Source organism: Adiantum capillus-veneris, chromosome 17, assembly GCF_014529385.1.
Source record: "Adiantum capillus-veneris isolate H3 chromosome 17, ASM1452938v2, whole genome shotgun sequence".
NCBI classification, from domain to species: domain Eukaryota; kingdom Viridiplantae; phylum Streptophyta; class Polypodiopsida; order Polypodiales; family Pteridaceae; genus Adiantum; species Adiantum capillus-veneris.
Window position 1 is genome coordinate 104,019,866 of NC_140947.1, and position 20,898 is coordinate 104,040,763.

The 20,898-nt window shown below is 48.6% G+C and overlaps 1 protein-coding gene across 1 annotated transcript in view; it reads right to left on the reverse strand.

Moving 5' to 3' along the window:
* Positions 1–890: 890 nt before the first annotated feature.
* The window catches only part of LOC147437810 (S-adenosyl-L-methionine-dependent methyltransferases superfamily protein), a 100,721-nt gene continuing 80,713 nt past the window's right edge, over positions 891–20,898 (reverse strand). The window contains exons 11-15 of the mRNA XM_086487263.1: positions 3,154–3,246; positions 2,725–3,067; positions 2,156–2,649; positions 1,829–2,057; positions 891–1,739 (exon numbers count right to left, since the gene is read on the reverse strand). Of these exons, the coding sequence (XP_086343389.1) occupies positions 1,432–1,739; positions 1,829–2,057; positions 2,156–2,649; positions 2,725–3,067; positions 3,154–3,246 (1,467 nt within the window). The 3' untranslated portion in view covers positions 891–1,431. The remainder of the gene's footprint in view (positions 1,740–1,828; positions 2,058–2,155; positions 2,650–2,724; positions 3,068–3,153; positions 3,247–20,898) is intronic.

Sequence of the window (20,898 nt, forward strand, 5' to 3'; positions counted from 1 at the left end):
ACATGGTTGTCATACCATCTTCACTTGCCAATGCTAGAGGGCAATGCATACCATACCATGATAAGCTTGGTTACAACATCCTAGAGCTTGATGGAGATGGGTGATGAGGTGTAGCAATTGGTTTGAGTTCTAGCAACAGAGTGCACGAATAACAATTTCCAAAGAGACAAAATTATTTTCTAACTATTTTCATGAGCAGAGGATAGGATAGGTTAAGAGGAGCTTTGAGGACCAAAAAATAGGAAAGGACACCTTTGAAAAATTTTCTTCTTACCTGAGTGAAGTGAGAGGAAGAGGTTAGTCGAAAGTGGTCCTCCCCTAGCCACCTCCCCTCCTTTCTCATTGAGACAGCCGTTACTAGATAGGCACAATGAATGGCCACCTTCTTGAAAGTCTATTGTTATCACCATCTCCTTATTGGTTCGCCACTAATTAATTATAAAAAAAAATTTAAACTTATTACAACTCACATTTTCCTAGTGATGGAATGTGCTTCTTAGAAAACCAATTGTTACTCCTTGCAATATGATGAAACTTATGTATTTGTGTTTCTTAGTCTCATTCTTTTCTGCCCTTGGCTTGTAGTGGCCTTAGAGCTTTCCAAACTCGAACTTGATAGATAACTCATTGAAGATAATCTAGACTAGTAGCTGCGCTACCATCTTCAAGATGGTCAGTTCTAGCAATGACAAAGTGGCCCTCTTCAGGCAACACAATTTGTCTCAAGGTCACTAGGTGGAGACAAAACTATACTCTGTGACATGTCTCTATTGGAAGAGGAACCACAAGAGACTGCAAAGATCGAGTCAAAGAGTCTTGAATTCAAATCTAGTTACCCCAGAGGAAAGAGAAACAAAGACAGATCCATTGTTTGGATCATACACCCTGTAAAGAGCACAACAAGAAAGGCAATATGATAAACCAAATAGATGAAAACATCGATGAGGAAGAAGAGAATGTCAGATTGTTTATGGCCTGACAGAAACCAATCAATATTAGGCTCAAAATGGGGGGTTAAATTCCTTGGTCAAAATTTGTGTAGACCTTCAAGGCCTTTCTTTACATATCTTTGCAGTAATGAATAATCCAATCATAATTCTGTATCTCTTCTGTGAATCTCTCTTTTGAGGTCGATGATCAAGATGCAAGCACAAAGGCTTTTTCCATAATCAAGCCTTTACGCAAGGAAAATTCAGAGAAAATGTTGGGGTTCAGCATCCACATCTGACATTTTCTAAGGTAAATCAAAATCTCCTCAAGAAGACCTCAAGATGAACCAAAATCTCTGAACTTCCATGCCCTTAAATATGCTGCACCCCCAAGAAATCATTCTTGAGTGACCTAGTCACTATGTCGACCACAACTTTACACTTGCTCTTTGGATTAGTATCTCTGCCTCAAGGCTTTTTTTCTTTGTTCTTCATGTCCTCATCATATAGGTGCTTGTGCGACTGACATACTAGCATGCAAATCCTCTTGTTGGCACACCTCCAAAGCCAACAATGGAGTTTCCAGGTCCGTGCGCTCTTCAACATCCTTCCCATCGTCATCCTTAAACTTCAGAGGAGCGTCGGCGTCTCTCTGAGAGGATTGCCCATCATCCTTTTCCCCATCAACAAACAATCTGTCCAAAAGCTGTAATGCCTCTTCTTTTGGTATCAATAGGCTCAGATTTGATCGACCACGCCAGCACCCAATGGCTGTCACGGACGAACTCTGGCTCTCAGCATCATTTTCACCTGCACAAAGTGATTATTAGGTGAAGTAATATCCACAGTTTGGAAATGGAATCAAAATTTTTCGAACTGCAAGGAATATTTGACCCCACCATCCAGGATGACCACACAGCAACCAGGAACAAGCGCTTGCAATGATGCCACGAAGTCAGAGCCTGAAAAGGCAGAAAATGGTGTTGTCTTTACAGACAGCAGCAGCTTGAAGTCTTGTTTAGAAGCACGAAGTAGCTGTCGAGTCAGGTGGGGCAAGAGCAACGGAAGCCCTTCAGACGCAATTCTAAATGCACATTGCGAAAAGATCTCTTTGCCTCCCTGCCTTTCCTGGGCAGAAAAAAACAAGAACCAAGCAGAGGATCAGCAGATGCAATAGAAACATCAGTTATTTTGAAAAGAAACAGCCAACACAAGTTAAGACCCACAAAGACTTTAAGCCCCAAAGAAGTTATCTTCATCTGCTCCCCCGTTCGAAAATTCAACTTCATTAGATTCGCAACAGACTCTGATACATAATATATTCTCTTCAAACGACTTGTATCCTCACTTCTTGTGACCAGGTGGCCACGCAATGGAAGTGAATCCTTGATGCCGTAGAAGGAAATGATACTGTCAATAAGAGCCTCATCGTTAAGAAACAGAACAGGATCTACTCCTTTCCAGTTTCCTTGTTGCTGAGGCCTGCTTGGTTTGGTCTTCGATTGAGCCTCGGGTCCACCATCCATCTCAATTACTTCATTGCTGTCCACATCTTTGACGATTTCGTTTTCTGTTTCACTAGGTTTCTGGTCAACAACTTCTTGGTTCAGAGAGATTACTGCTTCGGGTTTGCCTACTTCTAGGTGCTCAACATTATCATGTAGCTCCACTTTTCTAGCACTTGTGTGCCTTCTAACAGGACGACTGGAAGTTTGTTCACCTGCAATCAGCATAAAAGTTTTCTTTACATGAGGTTTTTCGCTGATCATCTGTTAAACTAGGCCAACTCACAGACCTTTGAGTGCCGCAACTTTTCTAAAAACAGCAACAAAAAAGCCACCAGTATCCTGATCATGAGGTAAGATGCGGAGGCAGCGTTCAAGTGGCAGCAATGCAATCTCGCCACCATCTTCAGTTTCACCCATTTCTCGATTTTGTGGTGTGTTGTCTTCACTCGTCTGTTCGCCTTCGGGAGGTGCAATCTCTTCCTCACAAGTTTCCAATGGCAACAGCTCCTCATCTTGTGCGCTCACTACACCTTGACCCCTTCCAGTTGGGAACATGCTTGGCAGAATTGATCCTACTCGATGTTTATCTACATTGCGATAAGAAGAAATCCAAAGACCCTTGTCCCTGACCTTCACCACCAAAAATAATAATAGATTAACCAGTTTGCCACACAAATAGTACACCTATAAACTGATTTTTGGGTCCAAAAAGCAACCTTCCATGTCTTTAGTCCAGGCCTTCGCTTCAGCTCAGGCAACTCGTCGGACACATCCAAAAGCTCCAAGCAACCCTCTGAACATCTCAATACCTATGAGAGAAACCCGCCTTCATTATCAGCTGGAAAAGCCTACTTTCTTGGGAGCAATAAGCATCGTATAATGCCCCCAGCATTGTAAAAGGTGAACACACAATTTAGAAAAACATATCCATCACTGTGCTTAAAACACCAAGCATTGAGTTAACTTGACAGTCAGTAATGCAAAATAGTCTTACAGAAAATGAGACTCGCGTGCCATAAACTCATTTTGTTGAACGAGCAGAACATTTTGTTGATGTTTATCACCTTTCCACACAGAACTGCTAGTGCCCTGGTTTGTCCTACGAGGAGATCTTTCGGTTGTTTTGTGGCTGTGCCTGGCCTATGTGAGTTAGTTTCTGTAATGTGCAGCGGAAGTGAATGATGGTGTATGGCTCAGGATGAGTGAACAGTAAGTGCTCAAGGTTCCTTTTACTGACGGGAAGGGAGAGACTTCCTTGACTTAATGAGAGAATGTGCAATGAACAAACACGAGAGTGGAATGCGAACTGTGAGCGAGTGTGCAAAGAGTGCTAGAGAAAGAGAGAGGGGAGACCACACCAGATGGGATCCCAAACCCCCTTCATGGGCCCCCCTCTCTATTGCTAGAGAGGTATTCGCTTAGATTGCACAAAGTCTGGTACAACGCTTCTAGATGATGCGGTACTTGATGATGACTATGTCGACAACGACCATGGTGACTGCGACGATGTCGCCGTCAAGTCCGGGATCTGCAACAATAGCGACGATGGTGTCGTCGTCAAGATAGGGATCTGCGATGACGATGACAATGACGATGTTGACGACGACGATGGTGTCGAGACGACCGCGTCAAGGCTGAAAACTGAAAGCGCTAGGTCTTCTGGCTGTGGATGTGCTGTTGCGGTGTACTGTGGCTTGGATCTACAACCGCTTCACCAGGCGAGGGCTGAAATGCAAAAACGCTGGCTGATCGAAATCTGGAAACGCTAGGCTGATTTGTGTCTTGACGGGGAAACTGGCGAGGATCTGCAACCGGGTGGGAGCGGGTTCTCACGAGGCTAAGGGCTGAAAACTGAAACACGGATGAAGGCTGAAAACGCTGAGGATGGATCTCCAAAAACGCTAGCCAACTTCTGAGGAACTCTGCTATCGCACTTCTGCACTTGTGCTCTGGAGCTCTCCTTCTGTCTTCTGCTTCTGTCGAGTGCCCAATGGGTTTCATTTATAGGTATTATATGTTGAGTAGGGCAAGCTTCCCAACAAACTTAAAAAAGAATTCCAAAAGTCACTTTCAATAAAATGACTTATAAGCAGGGTTTCCCGCGCGATGTCCAAACTGGAACCATGCGGTGGCAAATACTCATGCTAGGTATTGTATCATGATGCTAATGCTATGGGTTGTGCAATCAGAGGGTATGCAGCTACTCTAAGTGCATGAACATGCATGGCCTGGACACAGGCTCACAAAGGTGTTGTCACAAGACGGGCACCACGTGCCAATAGAAAAGAACAGACTGAACAGACTTTTAGCACTTCAATAACAACTAAACTGAAAGAGAGACGACACGCGACACGGAGTGGCGGAATTCCACCCCAGAGAGTATTGGAACAGACTGAACAGACTTTTAGCACTTCAATAACAACTAAACTGAAAGAGAGAGACGACACGCGACACGGAGTGGCGGAATTCCACCCCAGAGAGTATTGGCCCCAAACCTTGGCGCCCCTTTCGGTATTTCTTTATATTGCATCAACACAGTACAAGCCGGTACTCCAGACTCTGCACCTTCTCTAGGAAGCATGCCAAGAATGAGCCCTAACCTCATATTTAAAGGCCCTAGGCCTAGAAAGCAATTACAGTAAAAAGCCTTCGAACTTAAAAGCATATGGTCCAAAAGCAAAGCCAAAAAGCTACGAACGTAAATCACAAAAATCCGTACAGCCTGCCACTTCATCAGCCAACACAATTTTCGGAAATCTCCCTGTTGCCCTTAGGGTTAGGATTAGGGTTTCTGCAGGTTTAAGGTTAGGGTTTCCAAAATTAGGGTTTGCAAGTTTTAGGGTTAGGGTTTCCAAGATTAGGGTTTGCAAGTTTTAGGAATGGGGTTTTCAAAATTAGGGTTTCAACAGTTAGGGTTTCTAGCAGAAATTAGGATTAGGGTTTCAGCTCTCGGACAGCCACGTCATCACTTTGTGACAGTTCAAGCCCCTCGGCCACATCTGTAAGTTGGCTCCATTCTTTAGGCTTTGACACGTCAACAGTTTGTTACATCTCCCCTTCTTGATAGAGAGTAATCGTCCGCGATTACAGCATATTTGCAAAACAACTCAAGTTAGCTCAAAAAATTTCGAGGGACATTCCGAGCACAATCAATTTGCTCTTTTTATTAAGGAGTTAGCTACTCCTTTCTGCTCTTTTGATCAAGGAGTTAGCTTCTCCTTTCGGCTATTTTGATCAAGGAGTTAGCTTCTCCTTTCGGCTGTTTTGATCAAGAAGTTAGCTTCTCCTTTCTTCCAGATCGGAACTCTTGATATTTCGACGTAGTAAAATTAGCCATCACACCCGGACCGTACTAATCTTCCACGGGTGTCTTGATGCACTAAAATTATATACCCAGGCAATCTCATCCAATTACGAATATTCAGTAATTGGCATATCACAATGCAACACAAATGCTTACATATGCATGTTACAAGACACAACAAACAACACCGCTGAGCACTCCCCTGAGACAAATTGTCTGCGGTATGAAGCTACTCAACGACTACCTCGTCACTCCCTCGCAAATAACCTAAAAAGGTTCGGGCTATGAGTTCAGAGGACTATACAACCAAACGCTCCCCAGACCGCAGTCTGCGTCGCTTGGAGGTTCAAGTATACAACCAAACGCTCCCAGGCATCGACCTGCGTCGTTCGGAGGTTTTCTAGCATACAACGGAACGCTCCCCAGGCATCGGCCTGCGTCGTTCCGAGGTTTTCAAACATACAACGAAACGCTCCCCAGGCATCGGCCTGCGTCAATCCGAGGTTCAAACAATACCAAAACAGTATTTCTCACTTCTCCACCCGGGAGTAAAATCACCAATCATTAAAACCAGTATCAAATCAAAGTCAAACAATTCAAATCGGCACCAAAACAGATACAATCCATTTCAAACAAATTCCAAACAGAATCACCAAACAAGATCAAACAGAACTCAAACTTAAAAAGCAATCTCGACATCAATCGAGCTCGAAAAGTCGATTGACTTTCCATCTTGAAACCTGTACCAAAAATTAGGGTTAGGTTCCTTCCATGAGGTAGTAGCCGAGCACAGCATGGTCCATCAGCTCTTGGACAGACAGTGTTTCTTTGGCGGCGATGGTAGTCCCAAGAGAGAGCAATCACACCGAACCTCCAAGGTCATCTGCTCGTGAAGAGACATCTACTGAGAGATGTCGCGAAATTAATCTGCTAGGGTTTCCATGGCAAGCATTTCCAGATACCCCACTCCACCAGAAGTTGCGCTCCGAAGGAAGATGCGAGAAACCATATAACTTCGGGCAAAATAATTTTCTTGAAAGCTTGTCAAGTCCTTGGAGTATGCTGCTTGGTAGCTGTAGATATCAACATCTACATAGCACTGCTTTTGAGAAAAAAAAGTGACTCGAAACAAATATTGGATCCTTCTTTGCAAGTGATCTTAATGGCTTATGCCTTGTAAGGCATGAGCGGTGAAGATGGGAGCACGCCCGATGCATGATGAAGGGTGGGAGTGACTAATAAGTCCAGGTTGGACGGCGAAGATACCTCAAATAAAATTCCAATAGCTATGTCTGTTCTTTTGTAGGACCGGTATGCTTCCAAAAAAGCACACGCCTGATGCTCTGATACCACTGTCATAAGACGGGCACCACGTGCCAATAGAAAAGAACAGACTGAACAGACTTTTAGCACTTAAATAACAACTGAACTGAAAGAGAGAGACGACACGCGACACGGAGTGGCGGAATTCCACCCCGGAGAGTATTGGCCCCAAACCTTGGTGCCCCTTTCGGTATTTCTTTATATTGCATCAACACAGTACAAGCCGATACTCCAGACTTTGCACCTTCTCTCGGAAGCATGCCAGAGAATGAGCCCTAACCTCATATTTAAAGACCCTTGGCCTAAAAAGCAATTACATTGAAAAGCCTTCAAACTTAAAAGTATTTGCTCCAAAAGCAAAGCCAAAAAGCTGGCAGCGTAAATCACGGAAATCCATACAGCCTACCACGTCATCAGCCAGTGCAATTTTTGGAAATCTCCCTGCTGCCCTTAGGGTTAGGGTTAGGGTTTCTACAGTTTTCGAGTTAGGGTTTCCAAAATTATGGTTTTCAAGTTTTAGGGTTAGGGTTTCCAAAATTAGGGTTTGCAGGTTTTAGGAAAGGGGTTTCCAGAACTAGGGTTTCAGCAGTTAGGGTTTTTGGCAGAAATTAGGGTTAGGGTTTCTGCTCTCGAGAAGCCACGTCATCACTTTGTGACAGTTCAGGCCCCTCGGCCACATTTGTAAGTTGGCTCCATTCTTTAAGCTTTGACACATCAGCAGTTTGTTACAGGTGCCAGAACACTTCCTAGGCTTCCTAAACCCTAGAAGTAGGAACAACTCGTGCACGTACACATAGGCTAGGATGTGCACGTGACAATTTCTCTCCCGTTAAGTCATGTATGCCCATGCCCCATTTGCAAAGTAGTGACGAAAACAAGGTTAAGGCAGCATTGCTTGTTTAAGAAGTTAGTAAGCTCAACCCTTGACGAGGAGAAAGAGACTAGTTCTTCACTATGACTTTTGTTGACCTTGGTCATGTTTTTTATCAAATCCTTAATGGCAAGCAGCCACTACACAATCATTAAAGGTAAGCAACTAGAAAAGAGCCTAAGAATCATCCAAGACATATGAAGAGATAATCTCCTTCGAAGCTTCAATATCTAAGATACATCTTCTCACCAAAAGGCTTGCTCTAGAGATCTCAGTCATATTTTTTATCAAATCCTTAAAATGGCTTTGATCCCCTCCAAGTCTTTGTCAATAGTTGCAAGCAACCCCTAAGCAACCATTAAAGGTAAGCGACTCCAAAAGAGCCTAAGAATCATCTGAGAGATATGAAGAGATCATCTCCTTCAAAGCTTTGAAATCTGAGATACATCTTATCAGCAAAAGGCTTGCTCTAGAAATAGATCCAGTTGGCATATCTAATCCCTTAAACAAAAAGTAAGTTTAAGGGAGTTTTTGCATTTCCGAGGGGTAGATAAAATGTAATTCTATAGGTTCTAAAATAAATGATGAATCCTAGCGAAGGCCATTTTCTCAAACACATTCTTTCGGATAAGGTCATGACCTTCATTTTTTCAAAAAAGTGGTGTCCTAGAAAAAACCACACCAAATCTTTAGAAAGCCTTCAAAGAGGAAGTAAAATAGGTGCTCCAACAAACACTCTTGGAGGAGCTCGCTGCTGATGTTGCGCTACCCACTCGCCATCGCAACCTCCCCCTGCCCCTCCCCCCCCTGCCCTCGCGCGCCACCGTTGGCCATTCCCCCCCTGCCCTCGCCGCCCGCACCTGCAACGCGTACGCCAGCGCGCTGCCCAGCCTGCCCGCAGCCCTATGCCCGCCCTGCCCACCTGCTCGCCAACTTTCCCCCACTCCCGCCTGCCGCCCCGTTTTCTGCCTCAGCCCCCCAACCCCGCCTCCCAATCCTTCCTCACGACGGCCATCCTGCTCGTCGGGCCTCGCCAGTACCAGTGACGGGTTCGGTCCTGCAAAAGCTTCGTTTTTCAACTACGTTTCTCCGCCCCTCCCCTACAGCAGCAGACACAAATGGAGGCTCCAGCTTCGCCACAGAGGGACTCTGATGAAGCCCCCTCGCCCGACCCCGCTGAGCCCACCATTCGACTTGCTCTCTCGCCTACAGAGCAAGCGAGCCTTGCCGCAGAGGTAGAGAGATTGCAGGCGACTTCGGTCATCTGCAAGGTTCTCGGCACTCGACCTAGCAGAGGAGGGCTGCGAGACCTTCTCCAGCCCGCCTTCTCTCAGAGGTGGGCAAGATCTTGGATGTCCAGATTCTCGGACGGGGGTACTACCAGATTGAGTTCGAGACTTCCGAGATGGCTTCCAAGGTCATTGCTATGAGTCCACTGGCCATCCGAGCATCACGCGCCCACTTTCGACAGTGGCGACATGGTTTTGACCCGACTTCGGATGTGCTAGTAGAGGAGGCAGACATCCCCATCTCAGTCTGCTTTCCGGGTTTACGGAGGGAGTACCTTCCACTTCTCTCCAGGATTGGCTCCGCCATCGGGACAGTCCTGGAGACACCTCGTACGGCAGCATCAGTAGCTGCCAAGGCGGCTGGCATCCCTTCAGTTCGAGTTTTGGTCAGAGATACCCACACGCTCCCGAAGGTCATCCTTTTGCCTCGGGTGAGTGGGGGTTGGTTTCGACAGAGTGTGGAGTACTCGGGTCTCCCGAACCAGTGCTTCATCTGCAGACAGATGGGCCACCTAGCGAAGGCCTGTCCACGGAGGAGACCACGACCCGCACCCCAGCCTCAGCCCCAACCTGCCAAGGCTGGGCCGCAGCCACAGCCAGCGACACAGAGCACAGATTCAGCGCCACCCTCCAAGCCTGGGGCTCCAGCGGAGGAGGGGTGGCAGCAGGCCCGTGGCCGTCGACGCCAGGGGCCACAGCGTCAGCCTGGCACTCAGAGTGGCTCCCAGGTGCCTACTCAGCAGCAGTGGGTTCCTACGGGGAACCGCTTTGGGCCTCTTGAGCAGGAGGAGCCTCCTTCGCCAGCCTCCACCTCCGCTTCACCCTCGCCAGCAGCTCCGCCTTCCGATCTCCCCTCCTCCTCCTCATGCCCTCCCCCGCCCTCTGCTACCGCTCACCCCCCACCTCGCCCCCCCCCCATGTCTCTGCCGCCCCACCCCGCTTCTCCTCTCCCCCGCCCCCCCCCCCCCCCAGCCCCTTCACCCTCTCCTCCTGCTTCAGTACCTCAGTCGGCTCAGGAGACTGGACCCTCGCCGGCGGCTAGGAGATCTCTTGGCAGCGCCTTTGCCACGAGTCGCCTAGCGAGAGAGGGTCAGCCCTTCATGCGGCCCCCTCTGCAGATTCAGACATCTTCTCTTGCAGCTATCCCGCGTGGTTTGACGAGCATTGACCTCCGACGCCGCTGGGATTTCTTCGATTACGGGTTCACTCGTTTTCTTGGCGACTCCGCAGCAGACCACGAGCCAGCCTGCTTCACAGTCCACGCTTTGTTCCTCGCCGCTAGGGAGACAGAGGCCTTGGACTCAGCAGTTGGTTTCTCCTTTCCCCTCTGTGGCAGGACTGAGACAGAGTGGTCCCTCGACTCAGTGGTGGGATGGTTGCATACACAGGTTCTCGAGTTCTCTCACCACATGGGAGAACTTGGCGTTACAGATTTGCTGCAGACGTTGTGGCCACTGGCCAAGTTTGCGGTGACACCCCCAGACTCAGCAGGATGTAGACACATTGTGGTGTACTTTTTTGCTGATACGCAGTGTTTGCCTTGCTATGTATTCATTCATGAGGACTCCTGGACAGAGGAGGTTTCTTTACGCACGGCTCGCTCTGCTTGGGCTTGGACCAGGCACTCACTGCAGTCTCGCCTCTCTAGAGGACGCTCGGATGCGGATTACTCCCCATCCAAGCCTGCTTCGAAGATAGCTCGTCTTGCTGCTGCGGCAGCATCTGTTCTCTCTCGCTCCCCATGAGGATCGTCTCGTGGAACGTGCAAGGACTAGGTGGGCCCCAGTTTCAGCGACAGCGGGGCCGATTGCGTCAAGAGCTTCAGCGTTGCCTTGTGGGAGGAGAGATTGATCTCCTTATGCTTCAGGAGCACCATTTGTCTGAGAGCCGCATTCGGCGATGTGGTCAGATTTTGCGTGGATGCTATGATACCTTTTGGTCAGCTGCTTTTGGACCTGGAGGCATCCAGGGTGCGGTATGTATGACTATTGCGGACTCACTTCAGCAGGCCATTGTGGGCAGTGTCACGAGGACGTGGCAATTGCTAACCTTAGTTGTTGGTTTCTTCCAATGATTTTTGTTTTATTTTTGAGACCCTCTTTTTGAAGTTGCAAATGGTCGGACATTGTATGGCCAATGTGAACGGTAGTTTCACCCGCAGACGGGAAGTTGGTCGGCACTGGAATTCGTACAGTAAGAGGATGTCTAGGCTTAGAGCAAGATCATACAGGTCCCCCCCGTCGCACTTAGCAAGTTGGTGGATACTAGGAAGTGAACTCAATAAAGGCATAAAGTCAAGGTGGGATCACCAACAGAAAGTATCCGACAGTTGGGCCACATTGCACTTTTGGATGCGGTCCCAATGAGGATAGATGGTCAGAAGACCAGCGGGAGCCCGACGGAAGCATCTCCTAAAAATTAGGGAACTGCTATTCTGGGCCGTGAAATGTGTTCGCGTCATTACCTTCGGTATGACCAAGGGAACATTTTAGTACTCTGCTGCAAAGTCAACCGATGCACAAGTTGAGAGATTTTTAAGCAGGAAGCCCAATGCGGGGAAATTGCATGTATGAGTGCCAAGTGGCACTTTGTGGTCAATTTACCAAGTCTGGGAGAACAGAACCCGTAACTGACTTTTGAGAGCAGTTTTGGAGGCTGTTAACTTGGATTTTCAGCCATTTCTCTCCATTTTTTAGCTTCCCATGACTTTTCCTAGGTCCAAGGAGCTCATTTTCAGCATTGGAAGGCATCAGATGCGTGTTTACAGGGCTGTTTTGCTGCGTTTTCAGCGATACGCAAGTTTTGGCAGCCATGGAAATCTTCCCCTTTTTGCATCTATTTGTTCACAGATGCATTACAGGTTAAGGGCAGAAGAGGGGGCGCTCGATTTATGCTGGGAGGATGCTTCATTGAGAACCTGTCACAGGTTAAGAGCTATGGAGTGCTTTCTTTCCCTCTCATGTACAGTGTGGTGCTAGGAGTGATGCCCTGCACACTACACACTGCTCTCTCTCTCCCCTACGTGCAGTTATGTGATGCCCCACAAGAGGGCTACTCATTTGACTGATGTACAGTTGTGTGGGTTCATGCTTTTGTGCTGAGGCAAGAGCCTCCTTGAGCAGGAACAGGGGTAGCTAACTGCTGCTCCAAAGCAGGCACTGGTGAGGGTCATAACCTCACCGTACAGGTGCAAAATCAGCACTGTGTATGCGCTGTAATTTGACTGTTTTTCAGCCATACGGACGCCAGGATCATTGGGAATCGTGCCCCACTGGCAAAGGACAGTTAGGGGACTGTTTGGGGCTGAAAACAGGGCAAAAACCAGTAAATACAGCGTGCTGAATTTACTGTTTTTGGACAGGAATCAGAGGGTATACGACAGTGCAAGCGAGTTCCAGCAGGGGAATTGGTTTCGCGCAAGTTTTGGGGCTGTTATGCTGCCGAAATTTGGCCAAATCAAATGGTATCTAGGTGGATACACGTGAAGGATTCCCAAGACCTTACCTTGTAATTTACCCTCCTAAAGAATAAAGAAATACCGAAAGGGACGCCAATTTTGGGGCCTACAGGTTGTCGGCGTCTGCTCGGAGCATTCTAGCTTCCGAGCCGTGTGTGTATTCAAGTGTTAACTCCCGTCGCAGGTTCTCTTTGCAAAGTGCTCTGTGTGTGTGTTTAAAGTAAAGAATTTCGGGTGAAAGCCAACGCCTACCGCCCTACTGGCCGGTTTCATGGTTCCGTTGCCGGGACATCAATCACTTTTTCCTCAAAGAGTAAGCCTGGATTGTTCAGGGTAAAGACACACAGTGCAGGAATACGGGATTACACTATGGCCGACAAAGGGAATGGAATTATTGAAGAGGGTTCCTCTTCACAGGACAAACAGGAAATTCCGCATGTACGCCCTGCTAAAAAGTGGTCAAATTAGGGCTGAATTTCTGCTGCGTTTTAGGGTTTGCAAGTATGAACCAAGATGAGATAGGGAGAGGTTTCACGGTGGTAGATTGGCCACTAGATCTCCTGCGGGAGTGATGTGGGTCTGCCAGGTGACATGCTGCTTGCCGATTCTCTGAGGCGATTGCTTGGATTCTATGACGCATTGGTAAATCATCTTGAAATTTGAGCTTGCTTGGTCGTGGGTGGTACGTCAGGTTGTGGAATTATGCTCGTTTGCAGAGGCAAGAGCCTTTTGCATACGTAAAAGTTAAGGGACAGGTTGCAAGATGCTATGGTGAAGTTCAAGAACTATCCACCTATGGATGCAAAGTGGATGGAAGAGCATGAACTGTCAGAGTCACCAAATGTATTGCAGCTTTACCTTGAGGCCTTTCGGTTACAGCCTACTTATGCCCCAACCCAACGTGTGCAAAGGAGGGGTAATGATAGAGCTAGCACATCAAATGTACTCATGGATTCAGTGCAACAGCAGTGTACAGTTTGACAAAAGTATGAAGGTCTCATTAAGTCATTTGTACATATGTTTTGACAGTCTTTCTTGCGGATACATGCGATGATAAAAGAGTGCTAACAACACAAGATCATCAGTGGCATGTATTTATGGTATGCAATCGAGGACGTTTGCGATTTCAAGAGGGGGGTATGTCACGAGGACGTGGCAATTGCTAACCTTAGTTGTTGGTTTCTTCCAATGATTTTTGTTTTATTTTTGAGACCCTCTTTTTGAAGTTGCAAATGGTCGGACATTGTATGGCCAATGTGAACGGTAGTTTCACCCGTAGACGGGAAGTTGGTCGGCACTGGAATCCGTATGGTAAGAGGATGTCTAGGCTTAGAGCAAGATCATACAGGTCCCCCCCATCGCAGTTAGCAAGTTGGTGGATACTAGGAAGTGAACTCAATAAAGGCATAAAGTCAAGGTGGGATCACCAACAGAAAGTATCCGACAGTTGGGCCACATTGCACTTTTGGATTCGGTCCCAATGAGGATAGATGGTCAGAAGACCAGCGGGAGCCCGACGGAAGCATCTCCTAAAAATTAGGGAACTGCTATTCTGGGCCGTGAAATGTGTTCGCGTCATTACCTTCGGTATGACCAAGGGAACATTTTAGTACTCTGCTGCAAAGTCAACTGATGCACCAGTTGAGAGATTTTTAAGTAGGAAACCCAATGCGGGGAAATTGCATGTATGAGTGCCAAGTGGCACTTTGTGGTCAATTTACCAAGTTTGGGAGAAGAGAACTCGTAACTGACTTTTGAGAGCAGTTTTGGAGGCTATTAACTTGGATTTTCAGCCATTTCTCTCCATTTTTGAGCTTCCCATGACTTTGCCTAGGTCCAAGGAGCTCATTTTCAGCATTGGAAGGCATCAGATGCGTGTTTACAGGGCTGTTTTGCTGCGTTTTTAGCGATACGCAGGTTTTGGCAGCCATGGAAATCTTCTCCTTTTTGCATCTATTTGTTCACAGATGCATTACAGGTCAAGGGCAGAAGAGAGGGCGCTCGATTTATGCTGGGGGGATGCTTCATTGAGAACCTGTCACAGGTTAAGAGCTATGGAGTGCTTTCTTTCCCTCTCATGTACAGTGTGGTGCTAGGAGTGATGCCCTGCACACTACACACTGCTCTCTTTCTCCCCTACGTGCAGTTATGTGATGCCCCACAAGAGGGCTACTCATTTGACTGATGTACAGTTGTGTGGGTTCATGCTTTTGTGCTGAGGCAAGAGCCTCCTTGAGCAGGAACAGGGGTAGCTAACTGCTGCTCCAAAGCAGGCACTGGTGAGGGTCATAACCTCACCGTACAGGTGCAAAATCAACGCTGTGTATGCGCTGTAATTTCACTGTTTTTCAGCCATACGGACGCCAGGATCATTGGGAATCGTGCCCCACTGGCAAAGGACAGTTAGGGGACTGTTTGGGGCTGAAAACAAGGCAAAAACCAGTAAATACAGCGTGCTGAATTTACTGTTTTTGGACAGGAATCAGAGGGTATACGACAGTGCAAGCGAGTTCCAGCAGGGGAATTGGTTTCGCGCAAGTTTTGGGGCTGTTATGCTGCCGAAATTTGGCCAAATCAAATGGTATCTAGGTGGATACACGTGAAGGATTCCCAGGACCTTACCTTGTAATTTACCCTTCTAAAGAATAAAGAAATACCGAAAGGGGTGCCAATTTTGGGGCCTACAGGTTGTCGGCGTCTGCTCGGAGCATTCTAGCTTCCGAGCCGTGTGTGTATTCAAGTGTTAACTCCCGTCGCAGGTTCTCTTTGCAAAGTGCTCTGTGTGTGTGTATAAAGTAAAGAATTTCGGGTGAAAGCCAACGCCTACCGCCCTACGGGCCGGTTTCAGGCAGAGGGATTATTGTACCAGGCAGGGCTCAGTGGACTACTATGCAGGTTCAGGGTAGCCTTGTTGGTTTCCTGAACATCTATGCGCCCAATGTGGCGAGTGCTCGTGCAGAGTTTTGGTCACAGATTGTTGAGTCTTTGCCACAGGTTGACCAGTGGTGTGTAGGAGGGGACTTCAACATGTTGGAGGACCCTTCTGACAGGATCGGAGGCAGCCATGCTACTGTGCATGGAGTCGAGTTAGCAGCTTGGGAGAGGTTTTGTATGACGCTGAGTGCAACCGGCCCGTAGGGCGGTAGGCGTTGGCTTTCACCCGAAATTCTTTACTTTATACACACACACAGAGCACTTTGCAAAGAGAACCTGCGACGGGAGTTAACACATAACACAAAAGAACCATAAACAATTCAAGGAGACCAAAGATCAATGACTAGGAGAACATAACTACAAAAAAGCTACTCTAATTAAGAGTATTTTCCGAACGCGTGCTCGTTGCTGCTGTCCCCCCCCCCTCTTACGTGCCCTGCCCGTTGCCCGCCGCTGCCCTGTCCGCCTGCCTACCCACTGCCCCAACCGCCTGCACACTGCCTTTAGCCCGACGCCTCTCCATTCCTGCTTGACGGGCCTCGCCAACACCCTCGACGTGCTCGGTCCAGCAGGAGATTCCCCGTTCGTCGACGCTTCTCCGCCTTTTCTTCACAACAGCAGACACGGATGGAGGCTAAGCTCAGCCACAGAGGGACTCCAATGAAGTCCCCTCGCCCGACCCCGCTGAGCCCACCATTCGACTTGCTCTCTCACCGACAGAGCAAGCGAGCCTAGCCGCAGAGGTGGAACGCCTGCAGGCGACTTCACGTCATCTGCAAGATTCTCGGCACCAAACCCAGCAAAGCAGAGCTGCGTGATCTTCTCCAGGCCCGCCTTCTCGCAAAGGCGGGCAAGATCTTGGACGTTCAGTTCCTCGGATGCGGTTAGTATCAAATAGAGTTTGAGACCTCCGAGATGGTGTTCAAGGTCATCGCGATGAGCCCCTTGACCATCCGAGCAGTTCGAGCCCACTTTCGACAGTGGTGACATGGTTTTGACCCAGCTTCAGATGTTCTGGTAGAGGAGGCAGACCTTCCCATCTCCGTCTGCTTTCCTAGTTTGAGGAGGGAGTACCTACCACTTTTGTCCAGGATAGGCTCAAAGATTGGAATTTTCCTGGAGAGACACCTCACACGACAGCCTCAGTACTTGCCAAGGGGGCCAGCATTCCCTTAGTACGTGTTCTGGTTAGGACACCCACACTCTCCCGAAGGTCATCCTACTTCCTCGGGTGAGTGGGAGTTGGTTCCGACAGAGCGTGGAGTATTCGCGCCTCCCGAATCAGTGTTTCATTTGTCAACAGATGGGCCATCTTGAGAAGGCATGTCCACGAAGGAGACCCCGATCTACATCACAAGCCCGGCCCCAGCCCTCAAGGGCTGGCCAGCAGCAGCAGGCTGAGTCGCAGAGTACGTAGGTGGAGCCACCCTCCGAGCCTGGGGCTCAAGCGGAGGAGGGCTGGCAGCAGGTTCGTGGTCGACGTTGGTAGGGGCCAGTGGCGCCAGCCTGGCACTCAGAGTGGTCCTCAAGGCTCAGGCTCCTGCCCAGCAACAGTGGGTTCCCACAGGGAACCGATTCGACCCTCTTCAGCAAGACGAAGTCCCTGCTCCAGCCTCCACCTCAGCCTCACCCTCGACAGCCCCTCCACCCCCGGAGTTCCCCCCTTCTTCCCCCCCCCCCCCCCCTCTCTCCTCCCTCTGCCTCTCCATCTCACCCTCCTACCTTTGTCGATTCCCCTCGCCCCCACTCTCCCCCTGCTCCCTCACCTCCTCCCGCTTCAGTCCCGCAGCCATCCCAAAGGGCAGGGCCTTTCTCGGCTACTAGGAGATCTCTTGGCAGCGCCTTTGCCACGAGTCTCTTGGCGAGAGAGGGACAGCCTTTCTTGCGACCCCCTCTTCTAGTGCATACGTCTCCCTTTGCAGCAGTTTCTCGTGGTCTGATCAGCTTCGACATTCGTCATCGTTGGGATCTCTTTGCCTACGACTTTACACGGTTTCTCGGCGACCCGTCACCAGACCTTGAGGCAGCTTGCTTCAAAGTTCATGTACTGTTCCTTGCAACTAGGGGGATAGAGGCCTTGGACTCAGCGGTTGGCTTCTCTTTTCCTCTATGCAGTAGGGACCACGCTGAGTGGACTATAGACTCAGTGTTGGAGTGGCTGCAGACACAGGCCCTAGAGTTCTCTCATCGCATGGAAGACCTAGGGGTTACAGACTTGCTTCAGACTCTTTGGCCATTGGCCAAGTTTACTATGACACCTCCAAACGCAGCAGGATGTAGACACATTGTGGTTCACTTCTTTGCTAACACGCACACACCACCATGCTATGTACACATACATGAGGACTCCTGGACAGAGGAGGTTGCTTTACGCATGGCTCGGTCTACTTGGGCTTGGGCTAGACACTCTTTGCAGTCACGCCTATCTCGAGGACGCTCGGATGCAGATTACTCCCCATCCAAGCCTGTCTCAAAGATAGCCGGTTAGCTGCTGCAGCAACATCAGTTCTCTCTCGCTCCCCATGAGGATTGTCTCATGGAACGTACAAGGATTAGGTGGGCCCCAGCATCAGAGAGGCCAACTGCGTCAGGAGCTTCAACGATGCCTTGTGGGAGGAGGGATTAACCTTCTTATGCTACAGGAGCATCGTCTGTGTGAGAGCCGCATTAGACGTTGTGGTCAACTTTTGCGTGGACGATATGAGACTTTTTGGTCAGCTGCATTTAGACCTGGAGGCAACCAAGGCAAGGTATGTATCACTATTGTGGATTCTTTGCAGGAGGCCATTGTGGCAAAGGGATTATTGTGTCAGGCAAGGCTCAGTGGATCACTATGCAGGTTCAAGGTTGTCTCGTGGGCTTCCTGAACATCTATGCGCCCAATGTGGCGAGTGCACGTGCAGATTTTTGGTCTCAGATTGTTGAGTCTCTACCGCAAGCAGAGCAATGGTGCATAGGAGGTGACTTCAACATGTTGGACCCCTCTGACAAGATTGGTGGTAGCCATACTATTGTGCATGGAGTTGAGCTGGCAACTTCGGAGAGGTTTTGTATGACTGCGGGTTTCAGATGTGTGGCAGCATTCTAGCTTTGTGAGGCCCCCAGACAGCCTGGCCTTCTCTCGTCCGGCGGACCACAGAGTGGGAGGCGTGAATCTATCTCGGATAGATCGCTTCTACACTAGTGAACACTTCTGTGACTTGGGTGGGACAGTCCGCATTCTGGCAGGGACTTTCTTTTCGGACCATGCACCAGTGATCCTCACAGTGACTGATAGGCAGAGGAGGGGGAGCACGATGCTACGCATCACTGAGAGGGTCTTGCTGGACTCTGCGCTCAGAGAGTGAGTGGAGGCTCTTTGGGCAGAGAGCTTAGACATGCAAGATTCTCCTGCTGACAAAGTGGCCTCAAGACTTGCTCAGCTTACTCGATTCTTTCTTCAAGAGTCTTGGGCTCGCCTGTGGCTGCAACGAGAGAGGAGGAGCAACCTCTCTGACGCGGTGTTGCTTCCTTGCCGAGGATGCAGGAGCACCATCCAAACAGTCCTTGGTTGGAGGAGCAGTTTACAACACGCTCACCAGGAGCTCGTCAGCACAAAGGTAAGGCGCCATGAGTTTGCTTTCCATCGACAGGCATCTCAGTGGACCCAGGTGGGTGGCTGACAGAGTGACAGGCGCTTTCTTTGAGGCAATGGGACCCCGGCATACGCATGCCAAGGTCAGCCAGTTGAGGAGGCCCGACGGATCAGTTGCCTTAGAGCCTGCAAGCAGTTGTTACTGACTTCTACCATGATCTACTGTCTGCAGAGCCTCAATCAGAGCGTCAGGATGCATGCAAAGAGCAGGTGCGGGCACAGAAGCCTTGTCTTGTGACTGAGGAGATGCGCCAAAGGCTTGAGCTACCTCTTCAGCTAGAGGAGCTACACACGGCTCTTAGAGCACTCCCCTGTGGTAGCTGTCCAGGTGAGGATGGCTTGACTCCCAGCTTTTTCTTGGAGTACTGGGACTTGCTTGGCTCAGATCTCTGCAGTGCTTTTCAATTCATCCTACATTGAGGGAGAACTAATCTTCCTATGAAGAGTTACAAAAAGAAAAGTGTTTGGAAATGTTTGCAACAATAACAAGAGCTATTTTGGCATTTTTGGTAAAATATAAAGGGTATTTTGGGATTTTTTGAAACTTGAGAGGTAATTTAGGAATTTCCCCAAATTTCAAGGGTATTTGATAATTTTCCTTGATTTTAATGCCAACAGCTTAGAAAAGATAGCATTCTTATTCAGCAATCAGAATGTCGCTAGCTGCCCAAAAGTTCTCTATAACCTAGTTGAGGCATTGAAATAAACTTTATCATGTAGGTCTAGAAGGACCTCATTTTAAACGAAAATATCAACAGTATGTGTCCATGCATGTGCAGCCAAAAGTCAGGATAACCTATCCTAGCTTTTACAAGATGGGAAGTGAATATGCTTACTATTTCTCAAGATACACCAGTCTAATAAACGGAAAGGACTTATATCAGAATATTCATTTCATATTGCATCATAGCATATGAACTCGGGAAAATTCCCTCCCTTGTTAAGATCCTTAGAGCGAAAAAGCTCAACCTAATGATCCCTCAACTCGATCGTAGAGCAAACCCACTCATCAATAAACTCAGATCTCGATTCCTGGAATTTCTTGAGCACAAGCCATAGCCATCACTTGCTCCTTCCCTCATAAAGAGAGAGTTTAAATGCTTGTGCTATGCGCACTACCATAACTCAAAGTTACACAGAACGGGAACGGGGGGCTTCTAAACGTTTCCGGAACCCGCCCGCCCCCCCCCCCCCCCCCCGGGAGGGGCGGCGGAACAAGAACGGGGCCGGAACAATAAACCTAAAATATGCTTAAACTAAGTTAGATGCAGTAGAGAGCCGCACACACCCATTAGTCCAAGCAGAATCCTATCTAGACATGCTTTCCAATAATGCTTAAGGCTTACATGAAGGAGGGTTGCCAGATGGAGCTTAGACTCGAGAGTGACTCTTGAGGGAGGGATGGATCTTGAGCCTTGAGGCTTGACCTTTAATAAAGGCTTGGAGCCTTGAGGCCCGAGGAAGAAGGTGAGGTTGAGATCTTGAGGTGATGGAACTTGAGCCTTTGAGCCTTGAGGCTTGAGCTTTGAAGCTTTCAGAGAGAGGGAGAGGGAGAGGGGGACAGAGCCTTGAGGGAGAGAATGAGGTTGAGAGCTTGAGAGAGAGGGTTTAAAGCCCTTCTTTATGTAGGAGAAAATGGGAAGAACACC